The sequence below is a fragment of the Gadus morhua genome, chromosome 8, assembly GCF_902167405.1.
Source record: "Gadus morhua chromosome 8, gadMor3.0, whole genome shotgun sequence".
Lineage (NCBI taxonomy): Eukaryota > Metazoa > Chordata > Actinopteri > Gadiformes > Gadidae > Gadus > Gadus morhua.
Window position 1 is genome coordinate 16,545,523 of NC_044055.1, and position 24,019 is coordinate 16,569,541.

At 48.8% G+C, this 24,019-nt stretch overlaps 1 protein-coding gene across 7 annotated transcripts; it reads right to left on the reverse strand.

Moving 5' to 3' along the window:
• Positions 1–3,188: 3,188 nt before the first annotated feature.
• smg7 (SMG7 nonsense mediated mRNA decay factor) lies at positions 3,189–22,346 on the reverse strand. 7 transcript variants are annotated; one of them, XM_030363822.1, is made up of 23 exons: positions 22,195–22,346; positions 21,311–21,342; positions 20,672–20,789; positions 19,424–19,556; positions 18,653–18,824; positions 17,796–17,867; positions 16,654–16,804; positions 15,597–15,732; positions 14,043–14,205; positions 12,454–12,616; positions 11,952–12,025; positions 11,710–11,770; positions 11,486–11,605; positions 10,739–11,156; positions 10,290–10,407; positions 9,803–10,152; positions 9,153–9,473; positions 8,304–8,453; positions 7,070–7,156; positions 6,809–6,962; positions 6,393–6,563; positions 5,948–6,099; positions 3,189–5,433 (listed from the first exon to the last, which is right to left on the reverse strand). In XM_030363822.1, exons 1-23 carry the CDS (start codon positions 22,218–22,220, stop codon positions 5,320–5,322), a joined length of 3,456 nt encoding a protein of 1,151 aa, XP_030219682.1. In that variant the 5' UTR covers positions 22,221–22,346; the 3' UTR covers positions 3,189–5,319. The 7 variants fall into 7 exon arrangements, with proteins under 7 accessions (XP_030219682.1, XP_030219679.1, XP_030219680.1 ...); XM_030363819.1 differs by having other exon boundaries at positions 8,304–8,456; positions 9,153–9,476; XM_030363820.1 differs by having other exon boundaries at positions 20,672–20,792.
• Positions 22,347–24,019: the final 1,673 nt, after the last annotated feature.

Genomic DNA, 24,019 nt, shown 5'->3' on the forward strand with positions numbered 1-24,019 from the left:
ACAGAATACAAATAATATATTGTATAGGCTTAATATTGATTTGACTCTTTGATTCTTTTGACAGTGAGTTGGAGCTGATTGCAGTCAGCATGAAGAAGCTATATCTTTATGCTTTTGTAGATTATTTGTTAAAGGTCCCATGACATGAAAATCTCACTTTATGAGGTTTTCTAACATAAATATGAGTTCCCCTAGCCTGCCTATGGTCCCCAAGTGGCTAAAACTTGCGTTTGGTGTAAAACAAGCACTAGCTGTTCTGCTCGCCTTTGAAAAAACGGAGGCTCAAGTGCGCTGATTTGGAATTTCTGTGTTTAGGACGTGCATGATAAGCATGATGACGTCCTAAACTTCATCATGTCCCTCCCCTTACTCTGCCTGGCCCGCCCAGAGACGTTGGCCCGCCAATGAGACTCGACCGTGCGAGTGCCACATGTGTGTGTGTGAATACACACAATGTAATGCAAGTGTTTCTTGTCGGTTCTTTGACGTGTCTTGTATTTCCACAACTAGACTGTTGTGGGGGTTATCTGAGCCATAGTTGAGAAGGAATTGGGGGAAAGGAACTTTGGCTTTGACTCCTACATGAACTGCGACATGCCGCCGGTTGCCGCGAGGCACCATCGCCCGGCAGCGGGCAGCCGGCAGCAGGCAGCGCGCGATTCAGTCGACTTCAGGTTGATGTGAAAGTGGAAGAACCAGAGACGTCGCAGAACCCGACGCAAGTCGTTTGTGATTCATAATATCGTCTGGAGGCGCACACAGCTTTTGGCCGTGATAATATGTATTATATGATATAGATATCTATGTATTATATGATATTATTTAGATATAGAGCTCCAGGACTGTAACGCAAGTGTTGTGCACTTCCTTGTTATTTGGATAACCATTCTGCTTTTGGTGTTATGGCGCATAACACGTCAGACTCTCGTCTCGTATTTCTACAACGAGACTCGTATTGGGGGTTATCTCAGCCAAGGTGGAGAATGAATTGGGGGGAAGGAACTTTGGCTTTGACTCCCTCAAGAACATGAACCACGACATGGAGGAGAAAGGGATTGTTGGCGGCGAATGTCTCCCGCTTGAGCCCCGCTGAGGGACCACCGCCGGAGGCGGAGGTGCCTAAGCGCTGCCCGGCAACGATCCCTTTCTCCTCCTTGTCGCGGTTCAGTCTACTTCACATTGATGTGGACGTTGAAGAACCAGGAACGTCGGAGAACCCAACGCGGTCGTTAGAGATTCATAATATCGGCTCACACAGCTTTTGGCCGTGATAATATATATTATATGATATAGATATCTATGTAGGCTATATGATAATAATAAGATATAGAGCTCCAGGACTCCCGTGTGTTCTAGAATATTTACAGAACATGGCTAAAGGCTGTGTGCGCCTCGCCATTGCGATACATCCACTGTAAACAGAGCGCATGGTACCGTGGCTGCAAGCTGCTCAGGGCCACACCCCCACCCTCCTCCTTGACCCACCTCGCTCCTCCTCATTTGCATTATAGCTAAAGACACCAAAACAGCGCATTTGGGGGAAGCTCAATGTGCGACTGGCTCGGAGTGGCTGTAACTCTGCACCACGGCTGAATTTCGGGAACGTCTTTGAATACTGTGTTAGTTGCCCACTAATACCTATATTAAAGAATACATAAAATAGCATGTCATGGGATCTTTAAATAAATTGTGAGGAAACTTTGGTGTGGTTATTCTTCAATGTCAAATGATGATATCCTTAACAAAAAATGTAATTTGATTCTATGAAACATATTAAAACAATTACTTAATTATTGCTTAATTCTTAATTCAATTAGGCCTACTTAATGAGTAAAGTGTATAATACGCTAAATTCCATTAAATAATTGTCTACAAACTAAATTAGTTTATTTGTCTAAATAACGTTAAAAAAATTAAGCTATAAAAATGGTTACTGACACGTCAGACTCATAATATTGTTCTATTATGTTAATGTTTTGGTCTATAAGATTAATAAAGCAAAAAAGAAATCCTGAGGTATTCGTCTAAAGAATGTTAAAAAACCTTTTTTAAGCTATAAGAATGGTTACTAACGTGTAGAAATATTTATTTATTTATTTGTTATGTTAATTCAAGCGATAAATACGTTTTTTTGTCTATAAAAATATTACCGGAGGTAACTTCCTTCCCGCCTCTGTTGCGCCAGGGTGTTGTTCTCCGGTGCAGCAGCTGGAAACTATTATTGGATTCTAAAGGGACTGAAACAGAGGGGAATAGCGGTAGGCGAGATTTCAGCTTCAAAAACATATGTTCTGGAACTCAAATACTGTGTTTACTTGTTGGGAAAACACCATAATATGTCTCCTTTAACTTGGAGCAGGTCCACTCCGTCAGTACTTTTATGCACACCGAACTTGACCGCTATCAAGGAAAGGGATTTTTTTTGCCCTGATTCACGTCTTTCTCAAGTAGTCCAGATTATTTCAAATTGAAGTTCTGCATAAATGTAAGATCTTTTTCTGCATGAATATATATGATGGTTTGTTTTATTTTAGCTCATGTACCAAACATACATTTTCTGTGGCTGTGTCCCTGCACACGCGCACGCGCGCGCACACACACACACACACACACACACACACTTGTATTTAGAGTGTTAGTGAGTTTTCTTTAACCTTAAATTATTTGATTGAGTGTATAAAGGACATAGCAAGACATTGGAACTATATAACACCAAATTACTTTTGATACTTAAGTACATTCGAAGCCAATTACTTACTTTTACTCAAGTCGACGTTTAAAGGGAGTACTTCCACTTTTACTGGAGTAATATTTTAGAAAGCACTGGGATTCATATCAATCACTCTACCTGCAAAAGGCATATTTGTCCTAAAAATGTAAAACAATTCTATAAACTGGTTACTTGTTACTTTTTGTGTTTGACAACTATTCAGTGTCTGAAGTCGTCCATAATTCTCATGAATAATATTTTAAAACACAGCTGTCCCTAACGATTTGTTCTGTATGGTTGCCATATGGTAATATACAGTAATTTCGTCAAAAGCAGCATCATACACCAACACGAATCAGCCAGTATACGTGTACCTGCACGAAAAATATATCAACAAAAAAAGAATGCTACAAGGAACGAACAACATGACACAATGTTGTTAATGTTAAACAGCAATCAATTAAATAATTCCATACACTTTGAAAGGGAGAACATGATCAACGTTTATTAAGGTCAGATCCCAACAGTTGTGAAAGTGGAGAGAGGCTACACCGAACTATGATAAGCAACCACCGGACCTTCCCGCCACTCTGCATCGTTACCATGGCAACGCCAGCAGCGGCCTTTTCGGGTTTGCTGCGTTTACACTTATCCAGAACCCACTTCCAAAAAACAGTCCGGGTTCAGAACCACCTGGTAGAGTTGTGTGCTGGTTTTTATAGTTTCCTCTTTTTTTTTTCTCCAAGCTAATGTCTTCTAGTGTGATCGGGTTTCTACCACCAGCATCCGGTCTCACAGTCCCAACCGAACTCAAACGTTTTGTTTTTGAATAACATTTGTAAATGCAACAAGAGAAGCACAATCACAACGGAAAATAGACGCGTCGTTTTCTAAAGTCAGTTTTAATAAAAAGATCCGCAAGTAAATAAAAAAGCGGGTCCTTCGCCGTCGCAAACCGCTTCGTGGTTCGGTACCTCGTGGAACACCTAGGGTTCCACTGGTGGAGCCAGAACCGCCACATCCAGCCGCTACCTCAGACTCACTAGGCTGGCGTCCAACTCATTTCTGTCGCGGTTGGTCATCGCCAGCAGACACACTGGCTCTGGGGTGACCCGGGCCGGGGGTCCATTCATTAAGAGCTACGGGGGCACATCATGATAACTTTCACCGACTTCCTCTGCGGACCCAACTACTGCGGTTATAAAAAACGAACAGAAAAAAGACTAAACGCTGTAAAGAGCGCCGGTCGTTCAGAGTGCGTCACCGGGTTCCGTTTAGAGAGAAGAAAAGAGGGATTACATTCTCAGAGTCCGCCTCGGTCCAGCGGGATCTTCCCGACCCCACCCCAAACGGCAGGGGACTCCAGAGAGGAAGCAGGCAGAAAACAGGCAACAGGCAGGATAGCAACAAACTAAACAGAACCAACGCTCGCAAAGCAAACAGCTGCAGCAGCGCTTACAATGCTGTGATTATTAATGTATCTTTTTTAAACACAAAGACATTGGGGCTGAGAAGTTCAAACTTCAGCTTTAAGCAGAGGAGCTCCCTTTAAAAGCAGAAACTACCAGACACGTACCCCAGAGTTAATGACGCTAAACGGGGCGACAGAGAAGAGACACATCACTAAATACAGTATTGTGTATTTATCAGAATACTTAAGTTTAACTTTTTTCTTTTTTTAAACGTTCTTTACTCCTCCTACAATGTTTGTGTCTCCAAGCTCGACAGAGCGACCTTGTGGTGAGAAGGTGGAAGTGCACCGCGGACCGCACCTCCCTCTCTCTCGACCGGCGGAAAAAACACCTCCGGCCGTGTGCAGCCACCATTGGCACACGCTTAGAAAAAAAAAAAAAAAAAGTCTTCATCGACGAAGACAGAAACCAGCCAAAGATAGTTCCTTCCTGCCTCTCTCCATAACAAGTAAAAGTAGTGAAGACATGAGAGACCGCCCCAGTATACCTCCAGGGCTCTTCCCCCAGGAAAATAACGCCACACGACTGCTCTTCCCCTCTGTCTCCCTCTTCCTCCCCCCTTTATCCCAACCATCTCCTCCCTCCCTCCCTCCCTCCACAGAGCGTCTTTAAAAAGAGATATCCGCCGGGAGCAAACAGCCAATCAGAGATCATCGTTGAGTCGTGACGTCGTTCCTGGGAAGACTTTCGCTCGAGGAAGAGAAGAGGTCCGAAAGGAGGGGGGTTCGTCCTACACGTGTGTGTGTGTGTGTGTGTGTGTGTGTGTGTGTGTGTGTGTGTGTGTGTGTGTGTGTGTGTGTGTGTGTGTGTGTGTGTGTGTGTGTGTGTGTGTGTGTGTGTGTGTGTGTGTGTGTGTGTGTAGGAGGGGTCTGTTCTGAGTCTGGGGCTTACAGTTGAACCCGGACCTTGGGTTTTTCGGCGGCGGCATGGAGAGAGAGAGAGCTTGCTCGCTTGCCCTCCCCCCTGTCCTCCCATGTGGTGAGGCGCGCCTCGGCAACAGATCATAGCAACCGTGGCTCCCGTCGTTGGGGCTCTTGGGTGGGTGGGTGGGTGGCGGGGTCAACTCCCCTCCACCGCTCCCCACAGTAATGTGGGTGTTCCTCCAGGTATTCCCCCCTCAGCAGGGGGCGCTGCTGCTCAGTGAGGGGGGTTCATGTTGCCGTGGGCCCGCTGCTGCTTCTGCTTCTGCTGCAGGAGGAGCTGCTCCAGGGCGGACGGGCCCGGCTGCCTCATGGAGCTGGACCAGATGGACTGGGACAGAGAGGGGGGCCGCCGTCATTATAACCTCACTTTACACACATGGTTTGGTTTGATATATGCTGCCGCTTGGCACAGGCATAGCAGTGTGCGTGTGCATGCGCGTGCTTGTGCATATGCATATTAGGGCTGGGTGATGAATCGAATTTTAACCGTGATTTCATCAAACGATTACAAAACTAATATAATCGAGTATTCAATTTATATATATATATTTTGTTTATCATTAAATGTTTTATAGAAAGTGCAGAACAGCTTGATATATTTCTGTACATCCTTTTAGATTTGAACATTTTCATTTTTGTTAATTTTTTGTCCAAGTTCTCAGTTATAAAGTGTTATTTGGGAGAGACATAATGAATAAATACATCATGTTTTCATCTAAAAAATAATCGTTTGAATCATCCTGATTTCAATATTGATCAAAGTAATTGTGATTATGATTTTTTCCATAATCAAGCAGCCCCAATGCATTTGTGTGTGCATGTGCGTGCGAGAGAGGTGGTACCTTGAGGCTGTCCAGCAGCACGGTGGAGGAGTCCTCCATGGGCGTGTCCTGGCCGGCCCAGGAGCTGTTTGCCGGGCCGGGCTGGTGCCAGCTGGGGTCTGGAGCCACCGGCCCCGAGGGCAGGTAGTCCAAGCCTAGGCCCCCAACACCCCCTGGAGGACGAGGGGCAACCGTCAAAAAAACTGTCCCGTCGCGCCCAGTGGCCTAGCCACAAGTAGCCTAAAAAAAAGTACCCTGGCTGCCTAGCAACTAGTAGCATAACAACAAGTAGTCTAGAAGCTAGTAGCCTAGCAACAAGTAGCCTCGCAACACGTTGCCTTGTAATAAGTAACTTTGTATCCTAGCAACAGGTAGCCTAGTAGCCTAGCACAAATAAGCCTAGCCCTAGACTTTCCAGAATTCTACCACTGAGATACAAGAAGCTGCCGAGTGGAACCCGCTTTACCGGTCTTATCGGTCTTCCAGCGGTCAAGCAGCCGGCGGTCCCGGCTGTCCGGAGTGCCGATGGGCCCGAAGTTGGAGAAGGGGGTGGCGGCGTGGCTGTGGGTGGGGGGGGAGGAGGGCAGGCTGCTGGGGTTGGAGGAGTGGGGGGACTGGCTGGCCGGGGTGGACTGGTCTGTCGTACAAAACAACCAACAACATGAGACGGCTGTTGGCTCACATGAATCACCCAAAAGCAATTCTACTCTTATCCTAAATCTAAACATGGATTAACATGCGAGGTCTGAAACAAACAAAGTGGCATTGCGGGTCAAAACCAGTGTGATTCGAGGAGCTTCAGATGGCCGGACTACATGACAGCGGTCGTCATAGAGACACGGACCCACTTGGACTCATCCCGTGTCGGGTCGTTGCGGGTACCTGAGCTGGCGGGCAGCGAGGGGGACCAGGGCGTGCCCTCGAACAGGGAGTAGAGCGAGGGCTCCTGGTGCATCATGGGAGCATCGGGCTTGGGGTGGGGTGCCAGTTGGTGGCCATATGCCTGGCTGAAGATGCTGTTGTTCTGGAAGTTCTCCTAAACACACAAACATTAGCTTCTTTGGTCCCCACACACAGCCACGCCCCCCGCCCCCCTTGGGGTGTCAAGGCACAGTGAATTGTCCACGTCTCATTATAACACACCTGGATGGGGAAGCCGCTCATGGGCAGCAGGGAAGAGGACTGGCTGATCATGTCCGAGACGCCGTCCATCCTGGTCTGACTTGGCAGCTGTTGATTGGACGAGACGGATGTCATTAGAAAAAGGGTGGCATCCCATGCTCCACACACACACACACACACACACACACACACACACACACACACACACACACACACACACACACACACACACACACACACACACACACACACACACACACACACCATCATGTCCGTGTATGGTTTCATCCAACACTCATTTCATATCGACATCATGCCAATGAAATGACGAGTACGAGGTGAACGTGTTGACTTGCTGTTGGGCTGTGAGCAGTGTCCACTAGGAGGAGCCCCGCTTGCAGACACTCACCCCAGCCAGCTAGCTATCCAGCAAACCAGCTAAATAACAAGCTCGCCAGCTAACCAGCCAGGCAGCTAGATAACAAGCTAGCAAGCTAGCCAGCCAGGCAGCTAGATAACAAGCTAGCCGATCATCAAGATAGCTAGCCAGCCAGCCAGCTAGCTAACCACCTAGCCAGCCATTCACTCAAAGCCTGGACAAAGACAGATGGATGGATGACTGCATGGAGCTGTGAACACAGAGAGGTTTACCACCTTCCAAATAACACTGTGGACTACAGTTACTACGGACCTGCTGCTAGCGTGGTTGCTAAGGGTTAGCCACACTGCGCAGATCAAACCCAGTTTGTCTTTTTGGGCCATTTGTGAAAGAGGAAACCATGCGGTTCGGAGGAACTGTAGCGGATGGGCTGTTGAACAGCAGGCAATAAGAGCTTGTGTCCCAGCACCTTTTGTTATTGATCAGATCTGACTGGCATCTAAACACCAAGCAATCAGTGTATTCTTTATTCTGTTAAAAAATAAATAAAAAAGTATAATTTTGTATTTAAAAGAATAAAAAAATGTCTGTGTATATATATATATATATATATATATATATATATATTAAAACGTTTTAAATATATCAAAAAACTATTATTTCAGTGTTAGGATACAGCTCGCTATGGTATTTGGTGGACAACTCATGCAAAAGTAGTCTGGATGATGAATGAATGAAAGTGTATCCGGTCTTATAATGTCTCAAAGACATATCTGTGACATTGCAAGACTACATTCACTTGTTGGATTGGTTCCCTAGAGTCGTGGTTCTCTGTTTGGGTTCTGGGGCCTGGGTTCGAGAGGCGAGGCTACATACAAACAGGCTGTGTCTGGTAGCAGTGCTAAGAGGCCCTGCCAGGGCCTGGTAGAAACCAGGGGCTTTAGTACACAGCAGGCCCTCCCCCGTCTCCTCCAAGTCGGCCAGAGATTTGACCAGCTCTGGCAGGAGGACCGAGCCCCTGTTTTCCTGCTGGGAGAAGGAGAACACACACACACACACACACACACACACACACACACACACACACACACATCCACACACACACACACACACACATGAAGACAGGCGCACACACACACAAAGACACACACACACACACACACACACACAAAGACACACACACACGGGGGGGGGATCAAGGGAGGGAAAGGAAGAAGGAAGGAAGGAGAAAGGGGGAGGATGCAAGAGGGAGAGGGGGACAGACGGCAAGGCAGTGAGACAGCTGGAAAGAGGTCGGAGGTCTGCAGCCATGAAACACGAAACCAAGGCACAAGTGGGAATTGAACCTGCGACCTCGGGTTACGCTACCAGGAGCCCGCCCACACCTGGTGTCTCCTGTCCCCTGCACCTCTGATGTCAGATCGCATTCACACTTGATTTTAGAGGGCCATCTTTGGTTTCCATGGTTTCCAGCCGAGACCCAATACAAACTGCCCCTAATGCTGTGTAGCTCTGCAGCAAAGCACCAAACGCCTATTTCGGGAATCACGCCTGCTGACGACAGCTCGTCAACATCCAATCACGAGTCTTCCAACTCATCACGGGTGTGGTCGGCACGGTAACCCCATCCGTATTCACCGACCCCCACTCGGCTAGCGTTTAGCACCAAGATGGCCGCAGAGTGACCAAGCCGACGCGTGGTTCAACACAGAGGACGTGCCTCACCTCAAACGGAGCTCCGCGGGGCCCAGCGGCGGACGGGGCGTCGGCCTCGGGGCAGAAGCCTCCAGGGGGGGGTCTCTTCCCCAGGCCTCGCTCCCCGCCCCCCATGCGGTAGGCGGCCTGCTCCCAGTAGTAGTCCTGCATCTGGACCACGTCGGGGAACTTCATCCCCTTGTTGCTGTTGTCCAGCGGGCCGGGAGGGGCCTGAGGCGACAGGAAGTAGGGCTGCTGCTGGGACTGCTTGGCGGGCTGCATCTGCATCTTCTGCACCCCCGCCTGGCCCTGGCCCCACATGGGGGCCGGCTGCTCCTGGACCTGCATGTACTGCTGGGGGGCACAACCAACCAGAATCAGTCCATTGGGAAAACCCGGCCCCCCCGCTGTAAGACGGAGGGAGACTGTTGTGATGATGACGAGGATGTGATGATGAGGATGACGACATCGCACAACATGGTCGGAGAGACCATGTAGTAACATTAAATGTTAAAAAAAAATAAGTCCCTAAACAAAGTTTCCGTTCTGCTTAAGAGTTTGAAGGGGTGTTACAGTGTGTGTCTGTGTGTATAGGTGTGTGCATATGCGTGTGCGTGTGAGACCAGGTAGGTATGCGTGTGTGAATTCGTCAACAGTGAGACAAAGGGGACGAGCCAGACCTGCTGCATGCCCGGAATGTGTGGGGGGCTCTTCCCCATCTGGACCGGCTTGGTGGGGGACTGCTGCTGCTGCTGGAGCGGCAGGGTCTGCACCTGCAGCTGCTGGGGTGCGGGCTGCTGGCCCGGGCCCCCCGGCCCGGGTGCTGGCCCGGGGGCCGACGGCCGCTGCTGGCTGTACGGGATGTGGGATGGCTTCCCTCCCGGGCCCTGGGAGGAGGCGGAGTTGGGCTGGGGGCCGGAGTTCTGGAGGAAGGCACCCGGGACCCCCGCAGAGAAGCTGAAGCCCGGGTTCACCTGGAGGCCCGCGAACGGCACAGGGGGGGGGATGACGTAGGCCTGCGGCGGGAAACCTGGCAGAGGGGAGAATCCGGTGTCAGGTGGACAGTCTAATCTTATGACAACCAAATCAACTTGTTGGAAGAAGGGTGTGTGTATCCGGTGTGTGTGTCCGGGTGTGTATCCGGTGGGCGTGTCCCGGTGTGTGTACCTGGTCGGCTGGGAAGAGGGGGGAAGGCTCCAGGGTGGTGGATGGGGATGAACTGGGAGGAGCAGGTGGTCTGGGGCTGACTCACAGGGGTCTTCCTCTGGTCAGGCTGACCCTTCACCTGGAAACACACACACACACACACACACACACACACACACACACACACACACACACACACACACACACACACACACACACACACACACACACACACACACACACACACACACACACACACGCGCAATCATCAAAACCACTTGGGAGTTTCTAATTAGAAAGCCGGGCAATGCTCCTCAACCCCCAGTTTAAAATCATACCAACATGGCTGCCAAAAGTGTTAACGTTAAGAAAAGCTTTACCTTTAAAACACAGTATCATTTTAATCCCGCCATGCCAATACGTGCCCGACCCGTCCCCTCTGGCCCCACGCGAGCGCGGCGTGACGGTACCTGTTTCCCGGCGTCGCACGCCTTGTCCTGCAGCGTCCTCTTGGCCTCACACTTCCTCTTGCCCTCCCTCTTGGGCTCCGCCCGCCCAGCCGTGCCCACGGCCTTGAGGGGGGGGTCCCGCGGGCGCTCGGCGTGTCCGGCGCGGGCGGGTGGCGCGTCGCGGCTCGGCTCGCGGGGCTTGATGTTCTCCTTGAAGGTGACCACGGGCCGCTCGCCGGCGTCCGGGCCGGGGGCGGGGCCTCGGCCCGCCGACAGCACCGACTTGAGGGTCCTGTTGGCGGCCGCGTCGTGCGCCTCGCCGTTGGACGACTCCTGCAGGACGGGCACCTCCCGCTCCTGGGGCTCCGGGACCGGCAGACCCGGGAGGTCGCTGAGGAAGAGGAGCTGGCCCTCGTCGCTCGCCTGGTAGCGCATCAGGCTGCACCGCGGGACACGGCGGCGTGGTTACACATCGTACGATCACGGTCACTCAGTACCACAATGCATCACATCATCACTAGCTTAGCAACACAGCGCAATGTGTGCAGCTTTAATAATTTGCCAATAAAGCTGTCGATGAATGAGAGACAGAGATAGAGAGAGACACAGACGGACAGGCAGAGAGAGAGAAGGAGAACGAAGTTGAAGAGGGCAGAGAGATGAGAGACAGAGAGACTGACAGAATAAGAGGCGAGTAAGAGAGAAAGAGACACACAAAGACCTAATAAGAGGAAGGGAAGACAGACAGCAAGAGAGGGAGACAGTTACCAGGGAAGGGTGTCAGCGATCCATCTCCCCAGGCTGATGAGTCTGTGGTGGCGGGGTTGGAGGGCGGGGGTGTCCCCATCCAGCAGCATGCCCTGGTGGCCCTTACTGAAGTCCAGGGTCCTGAAACACACAGACGGGGTCACTTTCCCACTGGCTAGCCCACCATGAAATAAGTAAGTACGTGCGTAAGTGTGTAAGTGTCTAAGAGTGTGCGGCGTGCGTACCTCAAGGCAGGCCTGAGGGCCAGGAATCCCTGCAGCTCAAACTCCTCTGGCAGGGGAGTGACTGGGAGACACAAACAAAAAAAATTGTAATTTAGAACTTGGGATGATGATTCACAAGTCTTACACATAGATAGCATAATAAAGAACTACAATACAATATTCAAGAACACTGATCGTCTTCAACCAGTAGCCCAAGTTATTGTCATCATGGCTTCGTCATAAGAACTGAATATGCTCCTCACCACCAGCAGATGGCGCCATGATTTCCTCACATGGCTGGAAGCTGTTGAGGATGGAGACCAGCCAGGGCCAAACGCTGGGGACCAAACACACAGCAGCATAAGAACCAAAACATCTCTAATCTAAAACTCACACACCTCTTTTGGTTTCGCCGTCCCCTAATTAGATGTGTTTCTTTGGTGGAACCCTCGAATGTATCCGTCGCCCCATTCGGTCCCTAATCCGGTCATTTCAAACCCATGTCTCATTGCGTACGTTCCCTTGTCAAGCCCTCCCTGTCCAAATATAAAGTATGATTGACAGCAGCAGCACCTGTTGCATGAACCTCAGCAAGAGGTGCAAATGAAAATCCCTGCGGTTCAACGCAAAACGCCTTCAGTCACTGAGATAACCTAATAACACGGTTATTAGGTTGTCGCCCCTGCTGCTCGAGGCCTCTGAGGCGCTGTTAAAGCCCCACGGAGGGCAGGGCACATGTGGTTCGACCGCGAGGAGGTCTCTTACTGCTGCCTCTGGTGCAGGGCTCCCTCCTGGAAGACGCTGGGCCGCAGGCGGAGCCAGTCCAGGGACACCTTGACGGCTGGCAGCGGACACTCGCCCAGCAGCTCCCCCTGGTGCTGGTGGTGGTTCAGCAGCACCCGGCAGCACATCACTCCCAGGAAGGACACTGTGGGCGGAGGGGAGACACACAGTGACATCAGGGGTTCTGGCCTTAATGACGTCACGGGCGCGGTCAGTAATGACGTCATGAGCGCGGTCAGTAATGAAGTCATGAGCGCGGTCAGTAATGACATCATGGGGTCAGCAACTGGCGGCCCGCGGGCCATAACTGGGCCGCAAGACAACATATCTGGCCCGCCAGATTATTCGGAAATGGTTGTTTTTTTGTTGTTGTTTTTTTTCGATTCGAGACACACTCGTCACGGTCACGCGTAAGCTGCGAGGGGCTGAGCGGGAGTTAATGAAAACGATGCAATATTAAATGAAACGGAACCCCCCTCTATAGGCCTTTATACAACAACCATGGCGGCCCGACATTAAGTATTTTTGTGTGATACTGCACGCAGAGAAAGGCAGGAGCTGTTGACAAAAGTCCACAAAAGATTTAAGACGCCAAGCTCTGAGACTTTGCTGTTTAACGCAAGTAGAGTCTCTGATGAGGCTACTTCGCCCACAGCTCTTCTAACGATGAGTAGGCTAGGAACGGAGGTTTGTGTGTGTGAGTCAGTCAGCACCCGCCATGATGTGTGTATATGTGCGTGCGTGTAGACAATCAGCACCCGCCGTGGGGTGTGTATATGTGCGTGCGTGTAGACAATCAGCACCCGCCGTGGTGTGTGTGTGTGTGTGTGTGTGTGTGTGTGTGTGTGTGTGTGTGTGTGTGTGTGTGTGTGTGTGTGTGTGTGTGTGTGTGTGTGTGTGTGTGTGTGTGTGTGTGTGTGTGTGTGTGTGTGCAGTCAGTACCCGCCGTGGTGTGTGTGTGTTGTGTTGTGTTATGTGAAGTATTTTAAGAATGGTTGGCTGCTTTTTTAGGTCACCACTAGTGCGCTCTCTCCAGCATAAGGCCTTTCTACACAGCCAAGCCTTGGCACGCCCGACGATTTCACCGTCTTATCTCATGTTTCCTGTGTAAAACCGAGGGAGTAAAATCCCGGCGTTCGTCACGGCGCGGGCTTTCTTGGTTCACTGGAGAAGGCGGGGCTGCGCACGGAGTCAAGACCTCTAAAGAATAATATTCCCGAATGTTTTTATTTTTTCATGAATGAAGACACCCGGATGCAAAAATGAATTCACGTCTGAAGTTCAAAAACGCTCACATATTCTTTATTTTGCTGACCACTTGTTTTTTTATCCCGACAAAAGCCTCGTAAGGACAGTTCCTCTGCTTCTCTCTCGTAGATCGCACCATCTTTCAACATCTTGGTTTAATACGACTGCATCACCTTCTCTCACATGATCAGCAGCTCACGGATTTCCCTTTCTCTCCAGTTAGAACTGCTCATAATGATATCGCTGCGTCGTCTCTGTGCAGACAGTGCAGCAACACCTCTACCCAAGTGGCCGACCCCTGCCCTAAGTGGTGTGGTACGTACCAAACAGGCCCAGGAGCTGGGCCCAGCTGGTGAGCTGGTCCGGGCTGTAGGTCTGCTCGGTGCCCTCCAGACTCAGGTCCCTCAGGTGGTTCAGGTCAAACAGGTTGATGACCGTCAGGTGGACCAGCTGCTGGGAGCTGAAGGCTTTCTGCAGAACCAGCCTCTGTAGGGGGGGACAACCAGGATATCCACATTATAACCATGAGACCACATCAGAACCAGGAGATCCACTTTATAACCAGAACCATATGATACAAAGGAGAACCACAATATACAAAGGAGAACCACATCAGAACCAAGAGATCCACTTTATAACCAGAACCATATGATACAAAGGAGAACCACAATATACAAAGGAGAACCAAATCAGAACCGCATTATAACCACGAGAACCACATCAGAACCAGAAGACCCACAACAACATTATAACTAGGAGAACCACATTATAACTAGGAGAACCACATTATAACTAGGAGAACCACGTCAGAACCAGGAGAACCACATTATAACTAGTAGAACCACATTATGACTAGGAGAACCACATTATAACCAGGAGAACCACATTATAACCAGGAGAACCACATTATAACTAGGAGAACCACATTATAACCAGGAGAACCACATTATAACCAGGAGAACCACATTATAACCAGGAGAACCACATTATAACCAGGAGAACCACATTATAACCAGGAGAACCACATTATAACCAGGAGAACCACATTATAACTAGGAGAACCACATTACAACTAGGAGAACCACATTATAACTAGGAGAACCACATTATAACTAAGGGAACCACATTATAACTAGTAGAACCACATTATAACTAGGAGAACCACATTATAACCAGGAGAACATCAACAGAACCAGGAGAACATAAGAACTAGAGACCCACAGCAGAACCTTTGGACCCAGAACCAAATCTGAGCAAGGATAACCACATCACAACCAGGGGAACAAGAAGCACATCACAACCAGGGAAACCACATCAAAACCAGGGGAACCAGAACCACATCACAACCAGGGAAACCACATCAAAACCAGGGAAACCAGAACCACATCACAACCAGGGAAACCCCAGTAGGACCACATCAGCGGTCACCAAGCCTATGTTTCCTTTCTTTGCCCTGTGCTTTTACTGCTGTGACAGATAATCTAAACTGTGTCTGAATGTTCTTATCTTCTTCTTATCTCATCCCTAATTTCCCATCAGGGACTGATAAAGAACATTGCTGCTTCCTGAGCTCAAGGTCTGAATGTAAAAAGTTAACAACAAACGTGACCTGCGGATCAAAGGGTTCATGTGATTCTGGCAACCGTTTAAAAGACCAGGTAGGAAATATGCAGGTAGGAAGGAATCAAGGATACACATGGGAAGGAGGTATGTTGGTATGCAGGTGGCAGTTAGCAAGTAGACAGGTTGAAAGCAGGCAGGAAGGAATGAGGTAGGAAGAAAGGTGTTAGGAAGCAGTGAGGTAGGAATAGAGGTGTTACGGAGGAATGAGGTAGGAAGAGATGCTTTAGGGAAGAACGAGGAGCTTTCGTTCCTACCTGGAACTGCTCCTCCAGCTTCTCCCTCAGAGGGCTCAGCTTGTCCGGGCTCTTGTTCAGGTACACGTGGCCGTGGAACTTGATGAAGGCCTTGATGAAGTCTGCCACGTTCCACTTGTTCTTCACCTCATCACGGCTAGCGGAAGGGGGGGGGGGGAAAGACAAGTCATCAAGCAACCACAACTCCCCACTAGAGGTAGGACAGCGCAGGGGCTAGGTAGGTGGACCCCCATCGCAACACAACACACTGAAGCGGTTTACATACACCTCTCCCCATGGATAAGAAAAACTAAACATGGGGGCAGGAAAGTGACACGGTGTTGGACTCCTTGTCAAGAGTGACCTGTGTTTGACCCCCCCTCTAGCCAATCACTACGGGTAGGTTTCATTGAGCAGAACACCCTTGCACCTCCTGAGTGAATACAGACACATGATAGGTAGGGATTAGACGGTGCATTCAGATACATGATCCTGTCCACACTACCTGCTCCTCATAGGCATGCCTCTGAATTCGACACGTGACACTTTTGACAAAGGTGTAAGCTATATAGGACTAACTAGTGAATAGTGAACGAACCGGTTTTGCGTGCATTAGAGGTGATCCTGTTTTACCACCAGGTGGGATGCTAAGGAGTCGCTAAAGGCAGCTCTAGAACGACATGGTGCTTTGGGAGTTCGTCAGCTGATGGAAAAGAGGATAAGGAATTCGCCGTTGCGCCAAACCTTTGGCGAGGTTTCGAGTTTCAAGGTCTATCCTTCAACGCCGACCGGGCGGGAGGGAGCTGAACGCAGAATTCCGCGTTGAGCTCCATTGTTAGCATAGGACTCATAAGAATCCCACCCTTTGAAGGTGTGTGAGCAGTCAGAGCAGCGCCAGGTGAAGGTGTGTGAGCAGTCAGAGCAGCGCCGGGTGAAGGTGTGTGAGCAAGAGCACACCAGGTGAAGGTGTGTGAGCAGTCAGAGCAGCGGCGGGTGAAGGTGTGTGAGCAGTCAGAGCACACCAGGTGAAGGTGTGTGAGCAGTCAGAGCACACCAGGTGAAGGAGTGTGAGCAGTACCTCTCCAGGGCCTTGGACAGGGCCTTCTGCAGGTTGGTGGAGGCAGCGGGGAAGGGGAATTTGACGGCGATGCTGCGGCAGTAGTAGAAGATGGTGGTGAGGTGGTCTCCCTTGGAGGAGGCCAGGATGGCCAGCTGGTTATACGGCTGACCTGTGGACCGACACAGAAGGGGGGGGGGGGTAGACACGTTACTAAGGCCCCGTCCACACGAAGCCGATTTCATGGCGAAACCGCAAAGGTCTTGTACGGTTCGGCCTTCCGTCCACACGAAGCCGGCGAATCCGCTGACCGAAACCGCAAACTTCTGAAACCACCCTCGGAGGTGGTTTCAAATCTATCCGGTTTCGTTTTGGTTTCGTGTGGACGCCTGAAACCGACTGAAACCGCAAACCATGACGTCATCGCCCCACCCCTCGACCTCCTAGCCAATGGCTCTTAAGCCCGCGGAGTCTCAGAAATCACAACAAAAAAGATGATGGAGGACTACAAGCTTGTAATCGTTCTGCAGCATATCATGTCCCTTGTTGGGTTGCTAAGCCATTATTTATTGAGAATCTAGTTCGCCATCGTAGAAGAGCTGTTTGTTTGTGTTGTTAGTGGTTCGGGGGGCAGCCTTTATGCGCATGCTCGCCTCTTCTTCTTCTGGATTTGTGTACCAGAAGCAGCGCCCCTTATGGGCCTGGAATGTTTACTACAGCGTTTCTACAGATCTATCCTGTTTCGCTTGGCTTCGTCTTTACGGAGATACTTCGAAACCGGATAGATCGAACCCGTTTCGGCTTCGTGTGGACGGGGCCTAAAGTGAATCACCAGGTCGATAGCGGCCTGATGTGGTACTGGGACGTGAGAAAGTTTGATGAGCCTGAGGGAGATTTTACAGGTGGTGGGGTCCAGAAGAACCAACATCGTCCTTAGGTCCGGCCTGGATCACCTTGGTACTAGCGACCGACTACAGACCGTTGTAGTGCCTGGCACGGTTACAGACCGTTGTAGTGCGTGGCACGGTTACAGACCGTTGTAGTGCGTGGCACGGTTACAGACCGTTGTAGAGCGTGGCACGGTTACAGACCGTTGTAGTGCGTGGACCTGGACATGCTGGTGATACAGACTGAGGAGCATGAGCACATGGTGGGTAACTTACCGTTGGAGGGCACCAGCTGGGCAGCGTGGCGGTAGTAGGACTCCGCCTGGCTGGTCTGGTTACGGTAACGAGCTGCAGGCACATACACATTATATAGATCTGTCTACCAGCTTACCTAGTGGAATGTAGCACATGTTTCTTATTTATCCATCATACATCGATGTGGACCCTCCCACTTGTGATGTCGCTAAGGCACAGGAACAGTCAGAAATTCAAACGGCTTGTAGAGGAAAATCACACTCACAACTGGTGCTAATAGGGGCCCTTTGGCTGCAAAAAACAAAGTTGGCTACAAAACCGGGCTACATACTGTGCCCGCCCTCATTTGAGCCTCTTGCTAAGCCCCTCCCAGTAAGCAGGCAGGAGACTTTCAGAATTCAAAAAACTCATAACAGTGTTCTGTCCACCCAGTGGTGCCAATGTGCGACGCTCACTAGCGTAGCCAAGCTTGCAGGATGCCGTGAGTGGGAGGGGTTTAAGGAGTGGCGGTAGCACCATTCTTGTAAACAAAGAGAGAGGTAGAGGCAGGCCAGCATATTTTATTTGTATAAGATCACTAATAGGATTAGATTTTATTGATAACATTATTAAAATCTCTATCGCACTGCCTACAGATATGTCCGGGTTATTAATCATTACAATATATATATTTTCTCTGTGTATTAAATGGATTTAGAGCGTGTCAATATGTATAAATGTATCTGTGTATAAAAGGTATAGATAGTGTGTTTATATGTTTAAATGTCTCTGTGTATCAAAGGGGATATATAGTATGTTTATATGTATAAATGGATCTGTGTATAAAATGTATATATAGTGTGTTTATATGTATAATTGTATCCGTGTATGTCCGTCACCTATATCTCCCAGGTGCACCAGGCAGTGCTGGCAGATGTAGGAGCAGGAGCTGCTCTGTGGCGTGACGATGCCACTGCAGACCCCCTGCTTGTTGCTGATGATGCCCAGCTGGGAGGAACGCACCCTGCAGGGTAGGTCCACGTTGAACACCGTGCACAGCTCCTGGAGCAGCTGGGAGAATCAGGGGAAGGGCTCGTTAGGATTGGTGTTGCTGTTTAGGAATCGTGTCGAGTGGGGGGGGGCGAGAGAGGCCAAGACAGACAAACAGACCGACAGACAGACAGACAAACAGACCTGCCAAGAAGAAGAAAGAAAGAAAGAGACAGAGAGAGGCAGACCAAGACGGACGGGGGGAGGGACACACACACACACACACACACACACACACACACACACACACACACACACACACACACACACACACACACACACACACACACACACACACACACACACACACACACACACACACACACACAGATCTTCAGGTTGTTCCACCTGTTACAACTATAACAGGTGGATGAGCAGCGTTTCCACGGTAACTGTTAAGCGTCTTCAAACAATAATAACAGATGGAGCAGTTGGAGATGTTGCAATATATCTTAACACTTTAACTTTTTTCAATTGGATAAATTGACTCTGATTAGGCTGTTCGCTCAAACAGGGCACTCAATTCCCTGTCTTCCTTATTAATCTGAACGATGTGTGTTTGTTTATGTGTGTGGGTATACTCATGTCTGTGTGCGTGCCTGTGTGTGTGTAGTCCTTACCTGTGTGTAGAAGCCACTGGCGGCCTCCAGGAACAGGGCCAGGTTGGCCTGCACCTCGCTGCGGTTTGGGTTGGCCCGGTTCTTGGCCTGGCTCTGCAGGGTGGTGATCTGGTTTTTAAAGGCATGGTTCCACCTGTCCCCCACACACGCACGCAAATGTGACTTACATAGCAATACTTGATGTGCACAGCATACGCAGACACAATGTCTGTAACATTGTGTCAGCGTACATCCTCTGAATATATAAACTCTCACTTAAAGAGAGTAAACCCCAAAACACTATTTGTTTTAAAAGTGGTAATTTGTCTTATTTGATCGACAACGTAGTAATCTATGCCATTTTATAACTGCTACTGAAATAAGTCCCCAATTTAATCCTATGTTTTTTGCAATTCTTCAACATGTGTGAACATTTCACTCTGCTGTGAACGTAGGTGGACTTCTTTTCGTGAAGCCAGGCTCCCTCCCCCGAGGTGGTCTGACGTCTCGACCAAGAGGCACAGGTGGTGCGGTTTGTGTGGACATGCGGAGCTCTTTCTTGGCAGCGGTTGACTGTGTTGTCTGTGAGAAAGATGGGCTTTTCTAAAAACTTATTTTATATTCCCACTGTGTACGTGGATGGTGAAACTCTGTCTGAGCAGCAATTTACCTCGTACTCGTGTCCGAGGGTAAGGCTTGCTCAGAAAGATATAGTATGAAGCAACGGTGCGTGTGTGTGGATGGCGAAGCTCCGTCTGAGCATCAATGTACTTAATGTCCGCGTCCAACTGAGGGTTAGGCTTCCCGGACATATAACGCTACGGTGTGTGGCGGATATCCTATACAACATTGCTTATTATAACGTTCATAACAGTTACATAACGGATCTAAAAAAGTATCATAAAGTTGGCATTGGTCATAACGACTGGGATAACATGCCTTCCACTTTCATAAAACTCGCAGCCCAAAACACATTTTTTTAAATCACAGTTTTCAAATTCTATCTGAAACAGTGTGCTCACTGGCTCTTTAACTACATTGTTATTTATTTTTCATACACCAGAATATTCCAGATAATAATATGAAGGGGTTAGGGTGTTTTAATTTATTCGACTTGGTTGGAATAGCAAATCAAATAGATTATTAATCCTGTTGTTCTGTTTCCCTCTAAATGTGTCTTCTGTCTCCGTCTGACTGACGGCAGTGCGAATCGGCAGTGAAATATTGCTCTAACAGTACGTTGTCATCTGTTCAAGAGGAGCTCCTTACAAGTCCTGCTCCACTTTCTTGTCCAAGGCGTACTCCAGGTCGGTGACCAGCATCTTCTGGTACACATCCTGGAGGGCCTGCCTGGACGTCCACACCTCTGCTGCTCCCAGCTTAGAGTCTGCTGGAGAAAGGGACAACAGATCAGGGTCTGGTTCAGTCCTTTGTGGTCAGGTACATTGAAGACATGGCACCGGCAACTTCCAAACATACTAGCATTAAGCTTTTACAGCTGTAAGCCCTGAGTAACATGACGAAGAAACTAAACTACGCGCAACCAACACACCATGTTACACATACTTAATAATGTTAGAGAAAATTTAAATAAAAGAAATACCCCGCAGAGACACACAGGTCTCTGGACCGATTGGTTCGCTCTATGTACTTTTTTTGAAATCACATTTCCCACACTGGCACAGATCATCAAAAATAATACGCTTTCAAATGCCTTTCTCTTTTCTTAATGATTTCTTGGATTTTTATGAAAAGGTCAAAGACATAAGTCCACTGGTATTTTGTTCCTCCCTCAATTGAACATGTAGGTCTTTGTTAAAGACATTTGTAAAAGGCAATACAAAGTAACACAATTAAAAGACAAGCAAAACAACAATGCATACATCAATTAAGTAGTTGTAAACATACCAGTCATGTCAGCTTTCAGGGCCTCTGCCTGTCTGCTCGGAGGCAAAGTGAGAAATATAAATGACAATCAACATTTATATCCAATGAGATACTTCCTCCTCATATCCAACTATAATAGTAGTCGAGCAAGCTAACTGCTCTATAATGAATGGATGATCGAATAATATTGTCACCATGAGAGCTTCGGTAGCCACAGACTCTTAAACTAATGCAGATAATCAGGGTAAATGGCAGGTGGTGTTGTCTGTATCCAGACCACGCAGACATTGAGATGTTACAGTAGTATGAAAAGGTAAACATGGGACCCAGCACACAGACCGCAAGTCCAGACCTCGCAGGACGAGACGCGTTTAGCGGCTTCACACTCGTCCCGCCAAACCCACACGTCCAGTCACAATCAAAAATTAAGAACCTTATTATATCGTGATAAGGCTACTCCACCAATACCACCCATCCCAAGCAACATGCTAATGCTAACCTGACACACGCAAAATATAATGCAAGCTAACATTAGCAAGTTGGCAACAACACACAAACCAGCCAGTCTCAGTGTGACCCCTTCATGACCTCGGCTACAGCAACATAACAACATGGGACATACTGGCAGGACACCCAGGGCGAGATACCTGTCGCAGGTTCCACTGTAAACAACCACGAAGACCCCCGCTAAACGACAGGCGCAATGGTAGTGCTGCTACACGGTGGTAGCTAGCAGGGGGCTGGTCCCCGGGCTAGCCACACAGCTAGCAGTTAGCCACACAGCTAGCCTTTAGCCACACAGCTAGCTATTAGCATCCCAACCAAAACAAGTATTGGTATGAGGTAACTGATCAAGACCCTCTCGCTGGGCGATATGGAAACGAAGTGTATGGGTGACGATTTACCGTAAATATTGAGCGCAGAGGTTCATCCTGTCCGATCGTCTGTCTTTCAGACAACGACTGGCCAAAATCGTAAAGCTACTCCACCCAGCGCCATATTGTTACTCTGTGTGTGTCTGTGTGTGTGGGTGTGTGTGACGCTCCGTCACACAGGCAACCTGGAGGGAGGGGGCGGAGAAGTGTGCGTGCGTGTGCGGGTTGTGCGTGTGGATTTACGTGTGTTTTGTGCGCGTATGTTTGTGGAATCAATGATACGAGGTATTAATGTGTCACTAACGTACTAAAATGCTAACAATTATTTAAAAATTATTTGTATGTTGTCAATCTTCTTTGATCGTACACACCAATTTTCCCAAACAGCAGAGGACGCCTGATATGTGTATTTGGTTGCAGGAGATTGCGAACATATAAATACATTTTTATTAAATTAATAAATAAATGCATACAAACTTTTGTTTGTGCTTTTTATCCCTCCATGGAGAGAAAAGTGGCGAGAGACAGAAAAGTAGGTTAAGGGAGAAATGTAGCATAGGATCGCAGGTTGGATGAACTCGTTATGAGTTGTCGGATGACAATTTTGTTTTACAAAATGACTCGGAGAGTGGTAAATGTTCAACACGTGGTTTATTAGGAGAAACTAATTAAGGTATAAGAGCTTGCACTCTGGAGGTGGTTCATGAAGCATCTCTCGAAGACAGGTAAGAACTGCTCAAATGACCCAGGTAAACCTTCGGTCTGTCGGCCTGGGCGGAATGACTAAATCAATTGTAGGCCTAAGTGATCGGGTCACACGGTGATCCATTGAAAACGTAAAAAAAAAAGATTGTGTGGGTTAAGTTGTGTATCCTTTATAGACGGAATTGACTATATCTCTGTATTAATCAATTCTCTTTCCATGTTTTCATATTTGATACATTCATGTTATTCAACGTTTTGTTATTAACCTCTCCTATGAAGGATGGAAACACTGATATACTGCCAGGTCTCCTCCTGACCTATGACGTCTTCCATCACCATCATAAACCTACGACCTAGCCCCGTTAGGAGACGTGAGTCCGCACGCCATCGCTCCTCTCCACACGGTGTCATCGCTGAAGGTCCGTGGCCAATGTGACAGGCTTTTTCCGCCCGCCCTGGGCCCCTACAGAACTTGTGTTCGGCCCGCGCTGTAGCCCCCCCCCCTCCCCTTTCCTTCTGCTAGACCTTCCCCACTAACGTGGCGGACCCCATTCCTCCGGCGTGGTCCCCCTACTGGTCTATCACCACCAGGGGTGATGATGCTCAGCCATGACGAGACACTTCATGTTCCACCCTCTAGTGGCATCACACATGGGAGTGTCCAGATGTTGGAAAGACCAGGCTGTCTGGCGGTTCGGTCCACTGGGGAGGCTGCACCCATTCTTTACACCTATCTCCTCCCTCTCAAGGAATACTTCATGTTAGATTGAGGTACATTTGGACAGGGTTGTATTCAATTAATAACTATCATACGTTATTCGCCATTTCACTAATCCCTATTAGTAATTTAGCAGATGCTTTTATCCAAATGTTAAACTATTGAGGAGCAGCTATGGAATGAGGCATTTTTGCATAAGGAAACCACCAGTTATTACAGGCTGCTGACTTTGTTTATCGAACCCAGAACTTTTCAACCCCAGGCAAAAGGTTCTGGCTTGAATCCAATGTTCGGGGTGATGCTGTCCCATTTAATCTCAGATTATCACTGGCAGGCTGGATGAACGGCTGTGATGCCTTGCTCAATGGGTGTGGAGCCCTAGTTACGGTGGCCTCACTGTAGTGCTTGTAGCACCGATGGCATCTCTTCGAC

Coding starts and splice junctions, on each gene's coding strand:
- smg7 (XM_030363816.1), bottom strand. CDS start 22,220: ATGAACCTCTGCGCTCAATATTTACG. Junction 11,771..11,951: donor CATGGCGCCATCTGCTGGTG/GTGAGGAGCATA, acceptor TGTGTCTCCCAG/TCACTCCCCTGCCAGAGGAG. Junction 7,157..8,303: donor CTACCAGACACAGCCTGTTT/GTATGTAGCCTC, acceptor TCCAATCAACAG/CTGCCAAGTCAGACCAGGAT.